Genomic DNA, 21,293 nt, shown 5'->3' with positions numbered 1-21,293 from the left:
TGTTGCCGTTGAGCAAAAAAGAAAACCTCCTCTGGATCTAGTAGTGAAAAACGCCATTAGATTCACTAGCCCAGAAGCATTTAGTAGGATAGGAAAAGTTGAAGATGTTATGTCAGCATTCACCATCCTGCAACCAGTGCAGGCTACAGGACGCTTTAGCTGCAATTCCACTCTGTATTGTGCGTGTAACCAATATAGTATTTTCCATACATTCTTTGATGCGCACAAGCAGTTGCATAGTAGTGCTGCACAGAGTTGTTGCATATCTTGTGTGCCTATTTTTTCCAAACAAGAATTTATAGCTGTTACTATGCAGCTATGCCCCAACAGTTGCACTGCATTCGCAACTGCCTGTGTGCATCAGTTGCACAAACAAAAACAATTTCTTTTTAACACGATAGTGTGTGTCATCGAAATCTCACTGTTGGCGTCGGCGGCATTTGCTGTGAGTGAGAAGTTCCAAGGGATGCAAAGAACAAAAAATCAAGGGTTCAAGCCGAAATCGTACCCAGGCCTTCTGTGTGCCAGTTGGGTGTTCTACCACAGAGCCACGCAAGTGCTTGAAACTGCATAGAGAAATAACTCCATGCTTGCGTCGTGTAGAGCAAGGAGTGACATTAACAGATGGGATAGTGCGTGGCAGAAGCATAGACTCGCACCAGGCGTCGCACCATTTGAGTTGTGCAACGAGTGGGTGGCTAAAGGCCAGCCCATTACAAAGTGCTGAGCCATAATTAGTCATCATCATCAGCCACAGCATCAGCAAAGTGTAAAGCTACATAGGTGCGTGTATTGCCTTACAGATGCATAGTGGGTGCTTCACCACTTTGCAAAACGGTGAATTATGCTTACAATACCAAATCTGGGCAAGTTTGTAAGATACAAACACACCTTGTAAACTGTAAGACCTTAGCGATCGTCTTGTGTCTCTGTTCCTTGCTTGTGTCTTTGTTTTGTGCACTACCTGCTCAAAGATGAACTGTACTTGCAGTAGGCACCCTAGGAGAGTTTACACCAGCCAGTGGCACGTGCGCATACATTAGTTTCCTGGCGGTGTGATCGAACAGTCCACCGACAAGCGAAACGTGGCAATAAAATGAGGAAGCGACACAAACGGGGCCCCAATTACGCTACAGCGTTTCGTTCTTAAATGTGAAGCTAAAGCTTCCTCCAAATTTTTTTCTTGCTTTCTTTTTCATTTTTCAGGCCTTGCCCATGGCGATCCCTCCTCGATGGAACAACAGCGCCCTCTGATGTCCTCAGGTATGTCTTCCTTCTCAACAACTGCTCTTGCTTTATCAAACTTTAAAGAAAAAGTATGATTCTTCCTCCACTTACCACCAAGATTGCCATTCTCAGTGATTGGAAAAAAAGTATCATATTTATACCAAAGAAGCTGCTTTTTCTTTTTGAAGTGAAAACTCGTGTTAGTGTCGTATTTTTGCAATTTATGTCGACGCTCCTCCGATACCAATGTGTGATGTCATGATGCGACTTATTTCAAAGTACCTTTTTGGTGTTTCTGTCATTACTTTGCTAAAGGATTAACAAAATGTGCTCGGAACTTATGCTAAGTTCAGTGCCTGAGTGCGTTAAGATATGCTTACCTTTTTCTCTTCAGTGCCCTGAACAGTTACATGTTATTGTTCTTTTAGAACAGTAGATGCACCATGCTATTGAATCACATTGCTAATCCTTCTTCATGTCGCTACAGTAAAAACTATTGCAAAATATGTCTGCAGGCCCTCGGGTGTCACTGAGGTAACTGATGTCATGGGTCTTGTGTTGTGGCTGTGTTGTAAAGATAGGTGTAGGGATTTGACGAGAATTGTGATGAGCATTGCAGCTTTCACATTGTGTTTGTGCAAAATAAGAACTGGATTTGCCGATTCGTTCATTAAATGAAAGATTTCTAGTGCAATCAATATTTGTTTGTTTTTGTAGCAGCTTCGATGATTCGACATAAGTTTAATTGGGGCATTTCTTCCCGGTCCTGTGAAATTCAAATGAACGAGGTTCTACTCGTAGTCCTCTTTTATTTAAAAGACAGCAAATATTCAATATTCAAGCGCAACTCTTCCTTGAATAAATTCATTGTTGAAGACATCCTTTATTCAATGACAGTGGAGCTTGATATATTCACTACTGCGGCGAAGTGGTTCTGTTGGTACAACATAGCACTATAGTAGTATGTACCGCCTTGATATCTTTTCATAGGCATAGTTATATCATCTGATGTTCTTATTAAAGGTTGGTATCTTAAAGTGGCTTAATCGGTGCACCTTTGTTCACTGTTTCCTGCTTGTGCCTTTGCCGTGCAGCTTGGAGTCAGACGACGCTCACAATACCTCCAGATGTTGATCTCAACGCGGTTTTGGGTAAGCCAGCGCATGCAGTGATGTGCATTTATGATGATACCTGTACATTAAAGCAAACGACTCTGGCAGACAGGTAGACAATGAGAAGTATGATGGGGAAAGATTTCTTAATGTTTATGACAGAAAGCAGAGCTTGTTGCTAAGGGTTCATCGTTAAAGGGGGCCCTGCAACACTTTTTCAGTGTCGGAAAGTGCTGCCAATCGGTAGTCGGGACTCCCAAGAAAACATGAGCCAAATATCGCAGCGCAGCATGCAGCCTGGCATTTGCAATTAATTGTCAAAGTCGGCTAGAAATCGCTCGCCCTTCCCTCGACAAATGATGTCATAAACCCAAATGACCCACGCCATAAGTATAAAGTCCACGGCCATTGGCTGATTTGAGCATTGTGAGCTGCAAAGTTACTGCGGCTACCGGGGATGCCGCAACGTGCCAGAGTGCTCGCTCGTAATCGCACTGAATGTAAGCTGCGCGTTCAAAGAAAAAAAACGAGAAGGAAGGGCTCAAGGTCATGATGTGTGGTGACGAATGGACGTAGCTTCTTGCCCCCTTGTCACCCCTTCGCCGCACAGCTTTCAGCGTGCTCGCTGGTACGAAAGGAGACAGAAAGCACTTGAAGTGTGCGACAGATCCCTGCAACTCCGCTTGTACTTGATGGATTATAAGCATTCTTGCGACAGTCGATTCGCGAGGCAATAAACTTCTTTAATGAAGCCATTTCATGATTACTTTGACAAGCATTGCAGGGCCCCTTTAAGGGGAGACCCTGCGTTAGGAACACGACTTTTGTTTCTGAGTGTATTTTCGTGAAACTTTCGCCGTTTATGCATTTTTACGTGCCGATTCTAAATGTGCATTCATTTTTCTAATCTATTTTTTAAAATATTAAGTACCACCTTGTGTTACTTGGAGCAAGATCTTCTTCTAAACCCCTAGAGTTGAAAAGTAAATCAACATGTCACAATGATCTGCAATTAGAACTGTATGCAGCGAAACAAGAATGAATTTTATAAACCAATTTGAACAAAAGTTGTGGTATGTTGAATATATGCGAGTGAGTTGACGTCAAGCTGGGATTTTGTTCACCATAGTTCCGTATACCGTAACTTTTGTTCAAATGGGCTTATAATTCTTGTTCTTGTTTTACTGCATACAGTTTTGATTCCAGATTATTGCGCCCTATTGAATTGCTCTGTAACTCTCACAGTTAAGAAAAAAATATTTCTCCTAATAAGGTGCATAAAATGATTCAATCGATATGTAAAAAAATGCATGTTGTACCAGAAATATTATTGCACATTCGAAATTGCCACATACATGGGCGTAAACTGTGAAAGTTTCATAAAAATCTACTTGAAGATTAAGGAATATGCTTCTAAAGCAGGTCCCTCCTTAAAGAATGTAAGGTGTGCAAACACTGCGTTTCTGTTGTGTTGTTCTCTTCTCTTGAGTCGGTGTTTCCATGTCTCGGCTTTTTTTATGATAATTTCTTAATGGATGAGCATGGTTCAATAGCGAAAAAGCAAAACTTCGTGCTGGCGATTGTTTCAGCTCCGTTGGCAAGGTATAGATTAAGACATATCGGCACCCAGTTTGTTGAAATTGGTCATTGGCGATGTCGGTAAATTGGAAGTCTAGTGTTTGCAATCACTAAAGTACAAATGATGGCATATGCAGTTTTTCTGTAACCTAACAAAGAGCAAAAGATCTCTCACCTGTAACACAAACATTGCTCGTCAAAGTATCGCAGTTGGTCGTACGAGTTCGTGCTGTTTGCTTTCTACACTAGGTTGCTCAAAGACCACGGACTTCACTGTTCGCATTTGACTGAGTGTACACAGCAGTACGTCTTGAATCACAATTTACTAGTAGTACATATTTGACCACATGGAGTAGTACATATTGACCACGGTCCTGTGTTATTGCCAGAAGCAGGTGTCTTAACATAGTAGCTTCAATTCATCATAATGGATTATGCGAAATCAGCAACTAAACAATTCATGGCAAAGTTCTTTTGCCAGTCTAATTGGAGCTGGTAGAATTTCTTGGTTTCTAATGCTCGCTCCTTGCATATTTTAGCACTACATACTTCAACTGTGTAAACACCAACAACACAGACTTGCGACACTCTCATCAACAGAACGGGTGACGTGCAAGCTAGCATGTGTGTTCACATGTGCGCATGCCTTCCATTTAAAGACGCTTGACGGTCCACGATAGTTGCTTGACATTTACGGTGTTGCATTGTTAAGCATGAGGGCATGGGCTCAATTCCCAGCCGCTGCGGCTGCATGTCAATGCGAGCATAATGCGAGGACACCAGTAGACTTAAATTTAAGTGCGTGTTGGAGTATCCCAGGAGGTCAAACCCAATATGGAGCCACTCACCACGGTGTGTCTTATAACAACGCCTTGGTTTTTGCACGTAAAGCCCCTGAATTTATTTTCAATTTGGTTCGAAGGCAGGCGATGTTGTTCGGGTACTGGCACCAATTTTCGTAGCCAAGTTCACTACGCCACAAAAAATCTCCTGTATACAGAGAGAGCTCTGAGTATGGCTGAGACAGCTCTCAGTAAATGCTGATAAGGCATTTTATTTTGACATATAAAGCGAATTTGTGCTTGGCACACCTATTGACATCGACACTAGCAAGACGTTGAGCTACAGTATCAATTCTGGCGACTTCATGCACCAATATGGCTAATTGTGATGACGTCGTGTGCCAAAACATACAAAATGGCTGCCTGGTGATGCACGTTTCTGCGGAGTGGAGCGGCCATGGAAACGTCGCAGTATCTCGGGGCAAGCACGTGACGAGACGCTCGTATTGCCATGACGCCAGGGTGCAGTAGGAACTGAAACGAGCTTTTAAAAACATGCTGTAATTCTTCAGTCTGCACCCTTGCTTACCAGTCCTTGGCTCTTGAGGAGTTCTCCTTTCATTCGACACAAAAGAATGACCGATAATTTTCGTTTCAGTACCCCGTTAAGGTACGATGCGTGATTGTTTTGCAGGAGACTACATGAAGTTTCACTCGGCACAAGACAAGCAAGCGGCCCATCAAGTGAACCACAGCCGCGACTCGCTTCGACGAAAGCTCTTCTGCAACACCGTTGAAGCGAAGACGCACACTCCCGAGAGGTGCGCTTTGGCTGTGCCGTTTCTTTAGTTGCGCAAGAAGTGCAGGCACGTCATGACATGTTATAACTTGTCAGTCTTGCTTTCTACGCCACCGCAGTGGTTATGGTGCCCCTGAAGGTCGTGGGTTCGATCCCAGGCACGGCAGTTGCTTTTCCATGGAGGCAAAAGGCTAGAGACCCATGTCCTTAGATTTAGGTGTACACTGAAGAACCCCAGGTGGTCAAAATTTCCGGATTCCTCTACTACAGCATGCCTCATAATCATATTTTGGTTTTGGCACATAAAAGCCCACAAATTAGTATTATATTATCAGTCTTGCATATAAAAATAAAAAAAACATCGAAACTATTTTGGTGTTAAACTTCATTCATTATAGTCGTCCTTGGTTCCTTGAGCTGTCCACGGCTGGAGACTCGCACCAGCATATCAAAAGCACTGTAGGTTTTATTTTGAGCTTCCCATGCTTAAACTGGCATGTTGAGGTTTCAAACTTTGCTTATTGTATTGTCCATATCCAGCACTTGTAATATCTCCTTGGAAAATCGCAGAACTTATAACCTTACAAAGGCATCTTACAATTTGGCGCAATTTTTTTCTTTTTTCATGGTACGGAAAGGGTTAAGGGCACAGCTGTGTGCAATTGCAGCGAATCTGTATATGGGAGTCAAACAACAGTTTTTCTGAGGTGGTATCGAACGTTGTGTGGTGGTGTTGAATGTGGTTGGTCTTGCACGTCGGGGTGAAAAAAGATATACCAATGTTTTCCTTGTCGCAGCACCTGTGTGAACATATGACTGATCGCTTGTGCGTATTTATATTATCATAGGTTAGGTACTTGTTTGTGCTGTCATGGCTTTGGCAGCATGTATCTATTGAGATACCATCCCCATTTGTCACGTCTATACCAGAGTGTCGGAACGGAACGAAAACCGAAAACGAAAAACGAAAAAACCGATATTTTTGACCGGAACGAAAACGTAACCGAAACGTTATTTATTATTTCGTTCCGGAGTGAAACCGAAATTTTTTCAATCGTTTTTCGGTTCACGAGAAAATTTTGCAATCCGGAACAACTGAGCTTATGCAATATGAGCATATCTCAGGGTATAGTATTAGCGCGTACCTCAAACAGGAAATCCAAAGCAAAGATATGTTGAAATTGTGCGAAAAACGAGAACAGTGCCAACCAGAGATGTTTATATTAACGCAAGTGGACTTTTGCGCGCCTGTCACGCAGGTCAAAGTGGAAAGGGCATTGTCGGCGCTGAAGTTTGTTACAGCGAAAGCTGTTATGAGATCACAACAGCCGATTTTGGCTCCATAGTTGTCCGCAGCCGCCGGTGTACGTGACCGCTATCGCGTTGTATAAGAAAAAAATAAATGAGAAACAAATTTCTAGGATCCGGGCCCTCTGCGTGGCAGTCGGGTCTTCCACCACAGTGTCACGCTGGTGCTTATAACTCCATCGCAAAAATACTCTACACAGGCGTCATGTCGGGCAAGGAATCGCGTTAACATATGTAATATAGCGTGGCAGAAGAGTAAAATAACAACCAGTCATCACACAATGCTAATAGCGCAATGAGTGTGTGGTTTAATGCTTCCCACCAGTGTTGCGGAGTTACCACTCCTGAATTGGAATGACTCCGGAATCATTCCACATTTTCGCGACCCCCGAAATGGAATGGGGACAACGCTCGGAGGAATGGAATGGGAATGGAATTACGTCTTTTTCCGAAAATAGAGGACGTTTTCGTCTACGTGCTGTTTTTCAAGCTTCAAACGTTAGTAAGTCAGAGCCTCGCAAGTTAACACTAAAGCAGTATTTTTAAAATGGCTTAGCTGATTACAAGCACGGTACATTTATAAGCAACGCGCCTACTACAAACGGAGGCATAAGTTAGTGTACAAACAAATGCATTATCCCAGCAGATACCGAAGGGAGAAACAAATTACCCCTGCGCGTTGGTTCCCATTGATACCCCCACCCGAAAGTGGCGAATACTCTATGCACAGCCTGATCTTTATCTCACGAGCAGTTTAGTACCTGACACACGTAAATAACCTTTGCGACAAGGAAGACTGCATACCTGCGCACAGGCGAACACAGGAAGTTCTCCTCACCCCCTCCATGCTTGCGAGGCGCGCGTGACAAGCGTGAGTGCTGGCCAGTGCGGCCCAGTGTTCCGTATTCGATGCAAAGGTGCTTTTGTCAGCATAAAAATACGCTATGTCGTCATTTTAGCATTAACAGATTTAAGCTTAAACAATATTGGAACACCACCATTCGTTCAAACATGTCGACCACGCAAATACTATCGGTAGCGGGAGAACTGCCCCTATGGGAATTAGTAGGGTGGTTGTACTGCACGAGGTGTGTCACCAAGCTATTATTCCTCGACCTTGGCAACGTGTTTTGCGTACTTTTGCAGTTCTTAATGCATTTGATGACATCAGCTTTAGGGGGCGTTCATTCTTAACTCGATAAAATTATCAAGATGCCTTTCCTACGTTCAGGAATTACAGGAATGGAATCGGACTGCCAGGTCATTCCCTGAGTGCCAAAGGGCTAAGTTTTTTTTTTCATTCCGAGGAATTGAAAGGAATGGAATTGCGGCAAGTTCTAATTCCCCGGAATGGAATTGGAATCGAATGGAGGCGCCCATTCCACAACACTCCTTCCCACCCACTGCAAAGTGCTCAGCCATAATTCTTCATTATCAGCCACAGCACAAAGTGCAGATAATGCCTTACAGATGGGTAGCGGGTACCGCGATTCTCCGAAGAATGAAGAAAAATGGCGTAGTGGGAACTTCGCTACTTCAGAAAAATTGCGACAATTTATGACGTAGTGGGAACGTTGCATGTTTACTTGTATTAGTTGCCCCAAGAGATAGCAACGGGCTCTACAAAGTCCGCTCTTCTAGCTTTTCCTGTGACTTGCTGCATGTTTCACGCAGGCCTGGCGATCTTTTTATCAGAACAGCGGTCTCGCACATCAGAGAGTACACTCAATGACGTGCTGCTTCTGAGATCGTGTTCACTCCCTTGACACAAAGAATTAAGCCAACTAAAAAAATTCGTATTTGTCTTTGAGAAAATAAGTACTATGACTTTGAAATGAATTCTGGTTTGTGCTAGTTGGTAGGAATACGTGGTACAGTTACTTCCGCTCCTCTGAAGAACGTGTTTTACCCTTGTCCCACTTAAGAGGAGGGCAAGCAACTACATCACAAATCCAATGTTTCTTTTAATGATTGCCTCACCTTTTTCATACTTCCTTTTTTTATACAAAGAAAAAAAACCGTTACGAACCGTTACGGAACGTTTTTTTTTTCGTTCCGGAACAGAAACGAAACGGAACTTTTTGCGGTGAAACGAAACTAAAACCGAAACGAAAAACATTTCGTTCCGACACCCTGGTCTATACTAAACGGAAGAATCCTTGCGATCCAACTGTCCTGTTGCCGTGCCATTCTTTCTTCCATTCGATACTGTGTTCAGAACGTGCAACAGAATGTGACCACTCTCGCGCCTCGAAGTGTCGAACTTTTGCATTGCTTTTTCAAAGCCAATTTTACAGAAAATTTAGTGGTAGTCTCGTCAAATTTGTCCTCGCACTGCGGAAGACATTGTCAGCACAGAATGGAAAATAATTTTCAAAGTGCATCTGCCCAGACATTGCTTCATATGTGACGTAGCAGCTCTTCAATCTTCGATTTGCATTTGCTTAAATGTCATTTGCACTCACCGCGGTGGTCTAGTGGTTATAGTACAGCGCTTGACTGCTGACCCAAAGGTTGCGGGATCGAATCCCGGCCACCACGGCCGCATTTCGATTGAGGCAAAATGCTGGAGGCCAGTGCACTTAGATTTAGACGAATGTTAACCCATATATGCCCAGTGTCCTACACATGGGACGCTTCTTTGATGCATTCTAACATCGCTATTTCTTTAGCTGATGACTAGTGCCACCTACAGCACATCAAGCAGGCCCAAGCAGGCCCAAGCAGGCCTCATTGAGGCCTGCTTGATGTGCTGTAGGTGGTGCTAGTCATCAGCTAAAGAAATAGCGATGTTAGAATGCATCAAAGAAGCGTCCCATGTGTAGGACACTGGGCATATATGGGTTGAAGAACACCAGATGGTCAAAATTTCCGGAGCCCTCCACTATGGCGTCCCTCATAATCATATCGTGGTTTTGGGATGTTAAACCCCAACAATAACTAAACTTGATTTGCATCTGCTTAAACTTGCGCAACTCTCTTGGAAGCTATTTTTTTTTCTTTCACACGTCTTAGTCTAAGTGCGGCATTTCTTGTGTCTGTGCCTGTTGCCACATTTTGTCTGTATTTAGTGCTCGCAGATTTTGAATCGCTGTTATCTTAACCGGTTGGTTAGTCTTGCCATTCTTGTCAAATTAACGACGGTCTGTTCTGTGTTTCAGGCGTGAAAGTGAACGACTAAGCCTCTTGATGGATGGCCCGTTGAGGAGGCAGTCCTCAACACCCGTGCACGTGAGTTATCTTCCAGATGTTGATACACAAAAATTCTTGATTGTTTTGCTATTTGTAATAGTGGTAGAATTGTACACATTAGATCTGGTGCAGTATTCTAATGTCTTAAAACGGTTATCAGTACGTGACGAGACATAATTAGGCCCGTGTTAGTGTATTTGCTTTCTAGTGCCGGTTTTGCCAGGAAATGTTTGATAAAAGGAGTCGCTGTCGTAATTTCTTGATCGAGAGGATGTACAGTAGACACGATTCCAGATTTACATTTACAATACAGTTAATGGAAATTTCTTAAATGGAATAGCTCCTTAAAGGGGCTCTGCAACTCTTTTTGAGCATGGTCAGAAAACGCTGCCGATTGGTAGTTGAGGCTCCCTAGAACACGCTAGCCAAACATTATAGCGCAGCATGCAGCCTGGAATTTACAATTCATTCTCGAAGTCAGCTAGGAATTGCTTTCTCTTTTCTCGACAAATGATGCCATAAACCCAAATTCCACGGCCATTGGCTGATTTGAGCATCGTGAGCTGCATAGTTACCGTTACCACCGTGGATGCCGCCACGTGCCCGCGCAAACGCTCGCGATCGCACTGAAAGTGCTTAAGGTCATGACGCGCACTAACGAAGGGATGCATCCTCTTGCCCCCCCCCCCCCCTGCGTAGCTTTCAGTGCGCTCGTTGGTACAAAAGAAGAGAGAAAGCTCTTGAGGCGCATGACAGATCCCTTAATTCCACTCATACTTGACTGATTCTAAATGCTTTTGCAGCATGTCATTTGTGAGGCACCATGTGCTGATAGACTATTCCATTATAAGTCTGAAAAGTCTTGCAGGGCCCCTTTAAGTGGAACTCCTGTTAAAAGAACTGACAACTGGGCAATTTGGTACGAGTTCGTACTACTGAAACGGCACCACACAAGGGAAGACGAATGCACACGAAAAAGAGGACACGAAACACAAGCGCCTACTCGCTCGTGTTTCGCGTCCTCTTTTTCGTGTGCATTTGCCTTCCCTTGTGGCGCCGTTTCAGTTGTGTGAACTCCTGTTAAATGGAACGTATTTTCCTGGCCCCAGTCTACTGTAATTTCGAAGTCTAATTCATTTTTCATGTTGGTGCAGCTGTCGGTTCACAAGTTTTGAAGTTATCCAAGCCTGGTTTTGTTCTATGTCAATGCGTTAGCAGGGTCTTGCAGGTTTCTGTATGCGCACGACAAAAAGGTTGAACATCGAGCGCTCGAGCTTCCTTTCTGCCCGTGCAGATGGCACTGTGCTCCAGCCCTATCGGTGGGGGGTCCGGCATACGCGCCCGTTGCAGCCAGGGCTCGAGCCCGGGTGGTGAAGGCATGCAACTGTCACCGATATGCCGCCAGGCCTACACCAGGCCTCTGCTTGGTGAGTATGCACCAGTCATGGGCACGTTTCCTGCAAAATACAGGTGTTACAGTTCGACTAGAGCAGAGAAGTACAGTAGAACCCCGCTGATACGTTTTTGAAGGGACCGTAGGAAATAAACGTAAGAGCCGAAAAACGGCAAAATATTTAGTGGTACAGAATTTTATTTCAATTCTTACGAGCAGCACGAAAATTGGCGCGCTCAGCCGCGATCTAGTCGATAGATAGAAACGCGGAGCTTAGGACGGCCTCATCCACAGAAATGTAATCAACGTATGTGATTTTTTTAACACCAACAGCTGTAGGCATGAAAGAACTAAGCACACGCAATCACGACCGGCGCGGCGAGTCCGACCGCGAACCGCACGCACGACCACGCGAGCTCCAACCAGCTCGAACTCCTCCCGTTCTCCAACAAATAACGATGATGATGAGTCTACGCCAACGCGATGGCAGAAGTGAATGCCAATCTCGAAGGCCTTGCTTTCGCAAGCAGTTACGTCATACACGCCATGTTGGTGCAATACAAATCTCAGAGGCTATGCTTTTGTCAGTAGTAAATGCCAATCTCGAAGGCCTTGCTTTCGCGAGCAGTTACGTCATAGGCGCCATCGTTGCAATTTGAATCTCGAAGGCCATGCTTTTGTTTGCATCAATTGAAAGATTCTGTTGCTTGCGCCTCTCATGCGGCTAATATTACGGTCAAACGAGGCCAAAGTGTGTGAAAATGCACCATGGCCGCTCTCTTTGGTAGTCACTTGGTCGGCTCCGAGCGCACTTCGCGACGTATCATACGGGAACGGTCCGACAGTTACGACGTAACAGCGGGGTTTCCCAATACTTTGTATCCTATGGGAGCTATGCCGGGACCGGCGGAAAACGACGTAACAGCCGGGAAAACGCAGCAGTGAGGAACGTAACAGCGGGGTTCTACTGTAGTAACCAGGTTACACTCAGAGTTGCGGGGTTCAGCCCTTGTGGTCCGTAACCTTTATCCGCCTTCCTTCTGTTATAGTCTGAAACTAAGAAGCAGATATTCAGTAAAAGAAGATCACTTACTGATTTATAGATGGTGCATAAGCAGTGATGAGCCGCGTGCGTGCAGAATCAACCACGAAAGAGCTTGCCTGGTAAACACCACCCATAACTTATCTGAATTGGTCGTGACCACACAGCATTGCGCACGTACGTTTTGAAGGCTCAAGTTATGGTTTTGACAAGCAAATGCTAACACGTGCGTTATACAAGTAAATCGCAAAACGTTACGCGCGACCACCTTCATGTTCGTTTTTCCCGCGGCCTCTGCGATTGCCGAAGCTAATGTCGGAGGCCACGGTATTGCCTTGGGTTGTACCCCACTAAAGTGGACACGCACGTAACCCATTTGCAATATGTACAAACGGAAGACAACTGTCAACAGAACATTCGCGGATGCGTAATAAAACAGTGCAACACGCAGGAAGCATGAGATGAGAGAATGCAAGTGAAAAGGCAAAAATCGCCAGGACCATTCGTCCCTGATAAAGGGAGCTTTGTAGGAATTGGTCGCAGCGCGAACTCAACGCAAGGACAAAAGAAAGAAAACTACACACTCATCTCTACTAGCAACAATGTTTCTGTTTTGAGACCTTGGCCGCCCTAATACTATACCACAAACGCAACAGTGAACAAACGTCACGTGGTAATAACGACAGACACACGCGAGGGAGTCACCCACACAATAGCATAACAACAGCTGGTAACCGGACAGTACCAACATGTCAGCGTTTTCGCAGGAAACTTAAATCTTTTGTTCGCATGTTACAGAGGGTTTACTTATGCAGATATCGCAAAGACCCTCGATATGCTCAGCTTCTACGATGAGGCGGGTGATGTCGTCCTTGTGACGACCCGAAACTATAGTCGGGTCAAAATTGGCCGACAAACACACGATGTGGAGGGCGAAGAAACTGTCGGGTGGCAGCTTTTGGTCTTGTTGCCGTGCTCTCTTAGTGGCACGTTTACACACCTGCTAGTCTGTCCAACGTAGTATTTTCCACTGGACAGCTGGATGCGATAGATGAGGAATGCCTTGCATTCTGTGGATTTGTACTTGTGCTTGACGCCACACTTTTTTCTGTTCTAGAAGGATTTATTTTCAAACAGAGGCTCCCCAGCTTGTGGGGCACAGAGAAAACCACCCGTATATTTTCCCGTAGGGCCAATTTCTTGATGTTATGAGACAGTTTGTGGATATAGGGAATTACGGCCGTGTTTATGCAGTTGGGAGTAGCAGGGTCTGGTGGGTCAGGTTCGCTTGATAATGCACGAATTTTCTTGAGATTTCTCTACTACTGAGACATTAGTAAGCCATCTGTATCATTGTCGACAAGAGAGTCAAGTTTTCTGCGAAAGGCTGACATCTTGGTACTGTCTGGTTACCACCTGTTACGATGCTGTTGTATAGGCGACAACGTCGCGCATGTCTGCCATTATCACCACATGACGTTTCTTTGCTGTCGCGGTTGTGATACTATATTTAGGGCAGTCGAGGTCTCGAAAAATAAACATTGTTGTTGTGTTGCTAGTAGTCGCGCTGCAGCCAATTCCTCTAATGACCTATCGACAAGCCCAATTCGCGACTCTTGTTGAGCTTTGTTGCACTGATCGTAAGATACATAGCTAAGTAAATTGATTGCTAGGGATGGGCGAATATTCGGCCATTTCGAATATTCGAACGAATATTACAGTATTTGAATTCGCTTCGATACGAATTTAGATTATTCGAAATTTCGAAAGTATTCGAAATGAACGAATATATGTATACATTTGACTGCACTTAACCCCCTGTAAAGGTGGTTTCACTGCAGCGTCTGGTTGCTGTGCCGTGAAAGAACCCATCCAGGGGAAATCTGCACTGCCACGAAGCCTATGCACATTCGCTTGCGGACCTATGCACCTACACTTAAACCTCATTATAACAAAGTCGCGTTTGATACGAAAATGACTTCGTTATATCCGAAAATTCGTTATAAGCGTATATTCGACCACACTATCTATTACCAAGGCTATTTTTTATTTACTTCGTTATAACCGATAATTCGTTATATCCGAGTTCGTAATTTTGAGGTTTGAGTGTATATTGTGACCTATATTGTGGCCTATGCACATTCGCTTGTGGACAGCTCTCTTTGTACCGAGCTAGTGCCAGGGCTGCAATGTTTTTCGCAGCGCCACCTGGGCAGAGTCTGACGTCTTATGTTCGGCACGGCCGCACATATGCAGTGCGAACTCAATACGTAACCAGCGTAACAACAGAAGGCAAGGAGTTTTGCTTTGTGTTGTTACGCCTGTGCTTTCTCCGGCCTAATAGTCTGTTGGGCTGATTTGGTTGTGTCATAATGGTATTGCGGTTTATGCACGCGAAGCCCCAGAATTTAGTTAGTTAATTTCTTGATTACTCGCACGTGCAGGAACACCTCGGCAGCAGCGAACCCTGAAACTCTCCGAGCCTGGCGAATCTCCTCCCTCCACCGGTGAGCGAACGTTTGGCTGAACATCGCAGCCCTTGCTTCGTTTTTAAAGGACCCGTGACAGCGAAATTTTTGTCTGTGACGTTTTTACTGTAATTTGTAGCTTTGTGTGTGGTAATGCTGAAACTGATTCGTAAATGCTCTAATGTATCGTATAATTAATGCCAGCATCATTATTTGCGACCAATTTTGCGTCACCTTCAAAATGCCCGCCTAAAACCATAAGAAAACTAGCGCCCCACAGTGGGGGAGTGCTGAAGGCCACGTGCACTGAATCTGCTTCGTTGAAGAAGCGCACTAAATCGAAACCTCGCATACAGTAAAGAGTGCAACGATGTGGGTGTGCTTCGGTATGTTAAGCCTGTGTCCCCTAAGGAAGAAGAAAAAGCTTCTTGCCTAAACAGCCAGAACTACCTTGAGAGCAGCCCGACAACAGATCGAGATGGGCGAGGAACAATGGCCCTCGCTAGGTGCCAGTTGTGGTATTGTGTGCGCCCCGCTAATCTTCTGCGACGTCGACAATACTCGTTTTGCTCATGGAATGTCTCAAGGGGCCTCGATGTACATCATACCAGTGGCAATGTGGCGAGGGGCTGCCAACTCGGATGAGCACTCATGCTCACTTTAAAACCAAATGAAAATATCTTAAAGCCAACATCCGCCACTAATAATCGGTCAGAAGTGCCCACGTATACAGGACAATCAAACAACACCAACATATTAAGGTTTCAATTTTGGTGTTGGGGGTCCCTTAAAGGGGTCATGAACCACTTTTCCAAGTAATGATCTAATGGCCTCAGTATCGGAGTGTACTGCCTCCCGAATCGATTGCCGCAAAAATTTCTCGAATCCGTCAAGAATCAACGGAGTTACGGGGGTTTGGCGCACGCTCCCAGCGCTTTCTCTCTTTTCTCGTGCCGGCGAGCGCACTGGAAGCTAGACAGGGAGGGATGGCATGGGGGAAAGAAGTTACGCCAGCGCGCGTCATGAACGCGATCGCTCTCCCGCTGTGATTCGCTTGCGCGAGTGCGGCTACCGTGTACTGAGGAGTGCGGCGCCGGCAAATGGCGGCACCCCGCGGCAAGAAGCGCATCTGATCCGAACGCCGCTCTCGATATACGTCGGCTATCGGCCAATAAGCTGCTAGTCTCTTGCGACGTACAGCGGACAGACGCCCGCCCACCGACGAGAGTGAGAACCGGCCTCTGTTTGAAAAGAGGGTGCCTGGGGAAACGGCAACTTCGCGCTCCGCTTGTGGCCATTACGCGGCGCGCACGACTGTAATATTTGGCAGAGCAGTTCATAGCCGTGTCAGCTTTCCGCAGGATGTGTTTTTTCAATCAGCCCAAGGGTGCTTCATGACCCCTTAATCATTCTAACTTTTCTTTTGTTTCTCTAAGCAAAGCTTCATTTGCCTCTGCCTTATTATGTCTGCGAGCACCAACTGTATATCTTAGATCACTAGGTATCCCGATGCCTGCAATGGCATAGGTTGTATTCCTTATGGACATAACGATGCATGATTCTTTGTTAGCGCAGAAAACTTCTGAAAGAAGGGATGGAAAGAATGCGACACACATGCTTGTAAGTGTCGCACAAGTGCTTGTGTATGTCACATTCTTTTCGTCACTTGTTTCGGAAGTTTTTTGCGCTGAAGCAGAAACCAAGGATTACGGTCGAACCCGGGTATATCGAACTCGCCAAAAAACGTTTATTAGTTCAATATATGGCATAATTCGATATAGGCCGCTATAGGATTTTGACAAAAGCACATAACATTAAGAAAAGTACTACTTTATTAATACATATGGTGGCTTACTTGCATGCCCTACTTTGGAACAAAGTAGTCCTGGATTTTCTTGTGTGTCAACGACTTCGCTGCCTGCGACAGCACGCACGCCTCCACGTTGTCCAACGAGTTGGAGCAGCTGAGGCCGCAACCTTCCACATTTACGCAATAGCGCCGGACCAACGCAAGTGCACTAATCACTTCGGAGGATGTAGGCAATGGGCCATCGTCAATTTACGGTAATAGCTGACGGTAATAGCTCGATCATAGGGCCGGACGGGATGTTTCGCGACCGAACGTCCACAAACCATTTGTAAACGGCCGCTTCAACATCTTCGTACACAGCAGTGCGCACACGTCGGGCGCCACGGGCACCTGGCCTTTTGTCCGACTTGGCCCTGATGTCTGCCTTGTTCTTCAGGATAGTACTCAAGGTGCTCCTTGGAATTTCATACACGGCGGCGACGTCGGACTTCTTTCCACCGCGCTCGACCAGATTTATGATTTCGAGTTTCGCGGCGAACGGCAAATTCTGCCTCTTTGCAAGCAGTGCCTCCTCTATAACTTTCAGTGCCTGGTGGATGGGGAGGAGAACAAAAGGCGCGACCGTCGGCGCGAGTGCAACCGTTCACCGCCAGGCGCCGCCACCCAAACAGGGTTTCGCGGTCTTTCGCTCGCTGCCCGCGCATCACTTGCGCAGGTGCGGCTGCTAGTTTCGTTTCCCGATTTTCTCGACTTCAGGATGTCTTGAGATGCTGACAATTATCGGTAGAAGCAAGGCCTACTCGACCGCTAAGCTCTTGAGCTCGCTCGCAACAAACACAAGACTTGGCAAAACCCGCAGTTGCTGTTGGCACTCGGCCGCGGAGCAAGCTTATACAAAACCCGATTCAAAATCAGTCTACGTTCCACCGTTAACCAAATCCAACTGGACCAATTTGTTGTCCCAATTCAAAATATCTCGTGAAATATTAACCCAACGTGAAGAAAAAGGCGTGCTGTTTCTCTGTCCAGTGTCCAACCTGCTGCCTAGGATTAAATCACCAGGTGACAAGGAAAAAAATACTTTTATTGGAAGAAAGCAACCTTTTTTGCAGCCTTACATATACTGGCCGGCTATTAAAACATTTGCGTACAAAAAATAAATTTAAAATTGCACACACAATGATTTTCACACCATTACATCCATTGGCCTAATAGTGAAACATTGGTGACAATTAAAGAAAAGTTAACTGCACAAGGAAACAATATTTCACAGCCATACATACATTGGCCTAAGATTGAGACATTTGCTGACAAGAAAAAAGATAATAAATTGCACAAAACAATTTCCAGAGCCATGAATGCAATGACCTAAGGTTAAACCATTTGCTGTTCAAAAAGAAAAATCAAATTGCACACGAAAATATTTCTCACGGCGTTACATAAAATGGCTTGCAATGAAAATATTTGTTGACAAGTGAAATGTCGCATATAATACACAATGACACAACCTTTCTCAAATCCTTACATACTTTCTTTAAAGTGGCTTCCTCGCGAAATATTGCAAGCATCCTGCTTGTCAGTCAAATTAACGGGACACTAAAGAGCAAAACGATTTTTCTCATATTGGCAAAGAACTCTTTCGAGATACCAAAACACCACGCTTGCTGCGAGAAGACGCTTAGTAAGCGAGGAAAGTGTAGGTGGCGACGCCACCTTGAAGTTTCCGCGCCATTCGCTCTGACGTCACATGTTTTGACGGCACCTACTAGGGACTGCGTAGTTCCTAATAGGGAAAAATGAAGTACATTGTCCTCTAAAGGGGCCATAGATTTAACATACCAAGTTTGATGTAATTTTGTTGATCCAATGGAGCCAAATACGATAAATACACTTTGAAATCCGTGACGTCGCGCGGGAGATTTCGGCGCGAAATTTAATAATAAAACTTCGAACTCGATTTTCTCCTCTATTAATAAACCTATAGTGATGGCGAAGTTAACGACATTAGTTCTCGGAGCACAATTTATCGATCTAAACCGATTCATTGTTTCTCTTTAGTGTCCCTTTAAACGCATAGTTCGAGAGGAGTGGCTTGAGGAAGTAAATACATATGAGGTTCACGTGTCGCACCCGTGATCATAGCTGCCATCACTCTGGCATTTAAGGAGCCTTGATGCACAGAGGGCTGGAACTGTGTACTTTGTCAAGGTACTGAACGGCTTCGCCAAAGTTGGGTTGCCTTTGAGCGCACCGTCTGCAAAAGCTCGCAAAGTATCAAGGACAAAAATGAGCTGGTCAGATGGATACAGTCCAGGCACTTTTTTTTTCGTCCGACTTGCACAGCGGCACGCAGCAGTACGACATCGCAATTCATGTAAGCTGCGTGGTCACGACAAAGGATCAAAAAATCTTCCACCGCATTCAACTCGCTAAACCCACCGCACGTGTCAAGGCAGAGCAAAGCAAACAAGCGCTCTAGGCCGCGCCCGCACCAGCACTACTGGCTCAGCGCCCGACCCTGTTCGCACAGCGCCACCACGCAGTCGCGGCGAGCGGGGGAAACGCAAGCGCCGACGGCCGCGGGAGGGTTCTACCAGGCACTGAAAGTTATAGAGGAGGCACTGGCACAAGCCATGACGACAGCGCGCCAATAAAGTTCACAGAGCACCAACAGGCAACACCACCAGCACGGACCACGCTGAATGAGGACTCGAAAAGAGGCAGCAGCAGGCACACAAGCATAAAGAAAGAAAAAAATGGCGCTCACTTCTACCGCCTCCGCGCCTCGGAGAAAGCACGACGGCCTCTGATTGGCTGTAAGCGTGCGAGCGGGCCAGGATCATTTCTTGCAGGGGGGTGTTCGCCCGTGCAAACCGGGTCTAAACCATTTTTCTAGGGTGGCGCCGGCAGTTTTCCCCGCCACCGCGAGGGAAAGCCAACTGCTGGAGCACTTTTGAGGCACATGGAGTTTGATATATCGGTTGTCGTTGCTATTTTCGTTCGATGTAACAGTAACTTTTGCTATGTATTCTCAATGTAAATTTACAGTGTTTAGAAGTTGTTCGATATACGGGATAATTTGATATAAACGGGTTCGATATAGTCGGGCTCGACTGTACCAAATAGCCCGAACATACGCATAACAAAGCATATCTTTTTCAGCCAGCATTGGTAGAAATCAATGTTGCCATAGTAACTGTAGCTCATAGATGCGCGATGCTTTGTGTGTTCCCCGATTGGATTCACCCTTGAAAAACGTCATCCTTGATGTTAGGTGAAATACATGCTCCTTCCTTGCATAACTTGATAGGCCAAATGAGATGGCGTGCTTTACGCTGAAAAATAAAAATATATGCTGTCATAAAGGCTTTTTCTTTGAAATTTTTCCACAAATCTTGCTATACAAGCGTTACAAAAAATTTATTTCGGGACCTCCATAAAGTCTTGTGTGACTGCGCTGTTACTCATGATCTTAATACGCAACGAAAGAAGTCAATTGGTCAGTATTCTGTGGTGGCCATTTTATGCAGATGAGGATGACCGCACTGACGAGAGTGTGGTGACCAACGGAGGCGCCGGAGACATGTCAGTGGTGACCGCTGCCGACCGGTCCGACTGCATGCAGCTCAGTCCTTGCGCCAGCGGATCGAAGCAGCCCGAGCCACTATGACGATGGCCACACTTTAGTCTTGCAAAAGATTATTTTTTTTGTCTTGACACTGCCGTCAGCAACAGCCTCGTCCGTACATCCAGGCCATCCGCGGTCAAGTCTGTCGACGTGACGGCATACAGTGATTTTTTTTTTTCTTTCTTACTACAAAGTGGGGTACTGGACATGCAGTTCACGGTGTAGAATCTTCAGCGAAAAGCACTGAAGTGTAGGAAAAAAACGTTCAGAAGGACGAATGAAATCACGAAAAACGGCGCTTGCGTTTATCATTTCTCTCGCTTTTTCTTCGTCCTTCTGTACCTTTTCTTTCTGCACTTACAGTGCTTTGCACTGCAGGTTTTACACCGCAAACTCAAACCAGCTCTGCCCACATCGCCATTCTCATTCAGTGGACATGTGACCGAAAGAAGTCCTTCTGTGAAGATGTTTGCAATGTTGATTAGGAACTGTGTGCGCTCCGGCACTGCTTCAGCTATCCGGGCGTCGTCAAAATTCCCGCAATGTAATACCGTTGTGTGCATCCCTCGTCTCTTCCTTTGTCATCGCGGCGCATTCCGCGCCCGCGGTTAAAACTTGTCAGGCATCTGGTGAAATGTCGCAAGTGTGCTTCTCTGCATAACAGGACTGATCTGGCTAAGGGGGTGAGCTTTGTCATGAAACAAACGAAAGTACAGTCCCGAAAAGTTCATGTCGCTCTTGCAGCCACGCCAATTCCTTTCCCTTCCGATGTCGGCACCCAAACTTCATGATCCACCATGATCTGGACAGTCATTGTATGCAGAGAAGCCCACTTGTGGCTGAATTGCATAATCTTCATTGTGGTTTTGAATGAGTAGCAACTTGACTGAGGTACATATAAAATTATAGTAGTTTTTACCGAATTTTCTCACCTATAACATGTCCCTGCATATA

The 21,293-nt window shown here is 45.4% G+C and overlaps 1 protein-coding gene across 1 annotated transcript; it reads left to right on the top strand.

Annotated features, from left to right (window-relative positions):
* Positions 1–1,210: 1,210 nt before the first annotated feature.
* On the top strand, positions 1,211–20,438 carry LOC119378742 (uncharacterized). The gene is made up of 7 exons (XM_037647778.2): positions 1,211–1,263; positions 2,322–2,378; positions 5,394–5,520; positions 9,968–10,037; positions 11,293–11,425; positions 14,878–14,940; positions 20,242–20,438. Exons 1-7 carry the CDS (start codon positions 1,233–1,235, stop codon positions 20,379–20,381), a joined length of 621 nt encoding a protein of 206 aa, XP_037503706.1. The 5' UTR covers positions 1,211–1,232; the 3' UTR covers positions 20,382–20,438.
* The last annotated feature ends 855 nt before the right edge of the window (positions 20,439–21,293 follow it).

Source organism: Rhipicephalus sanguineus, unplaced genomic scaffold (genome assembly GCF_013339695.2).
Source record: "Rhipicephalus sanguineus isolate Rsan-2018 unplaced genomic scaffold, BIME_Rsan_1.4 Seq954, whole genome shotgun sequence".
Lineage (NCBI taxonomy): Eukaryota > Metazoa > Arthropoda > Arachnida > Ixodida > Ixodidae > Rhipicephalus > Rhipicephalus sanguineus.
The sequence above is the reverse complement of the archived record's forward strand: the minus strand, read 5'-3'. Positions and strand labels throughout refer to the sequence as shown.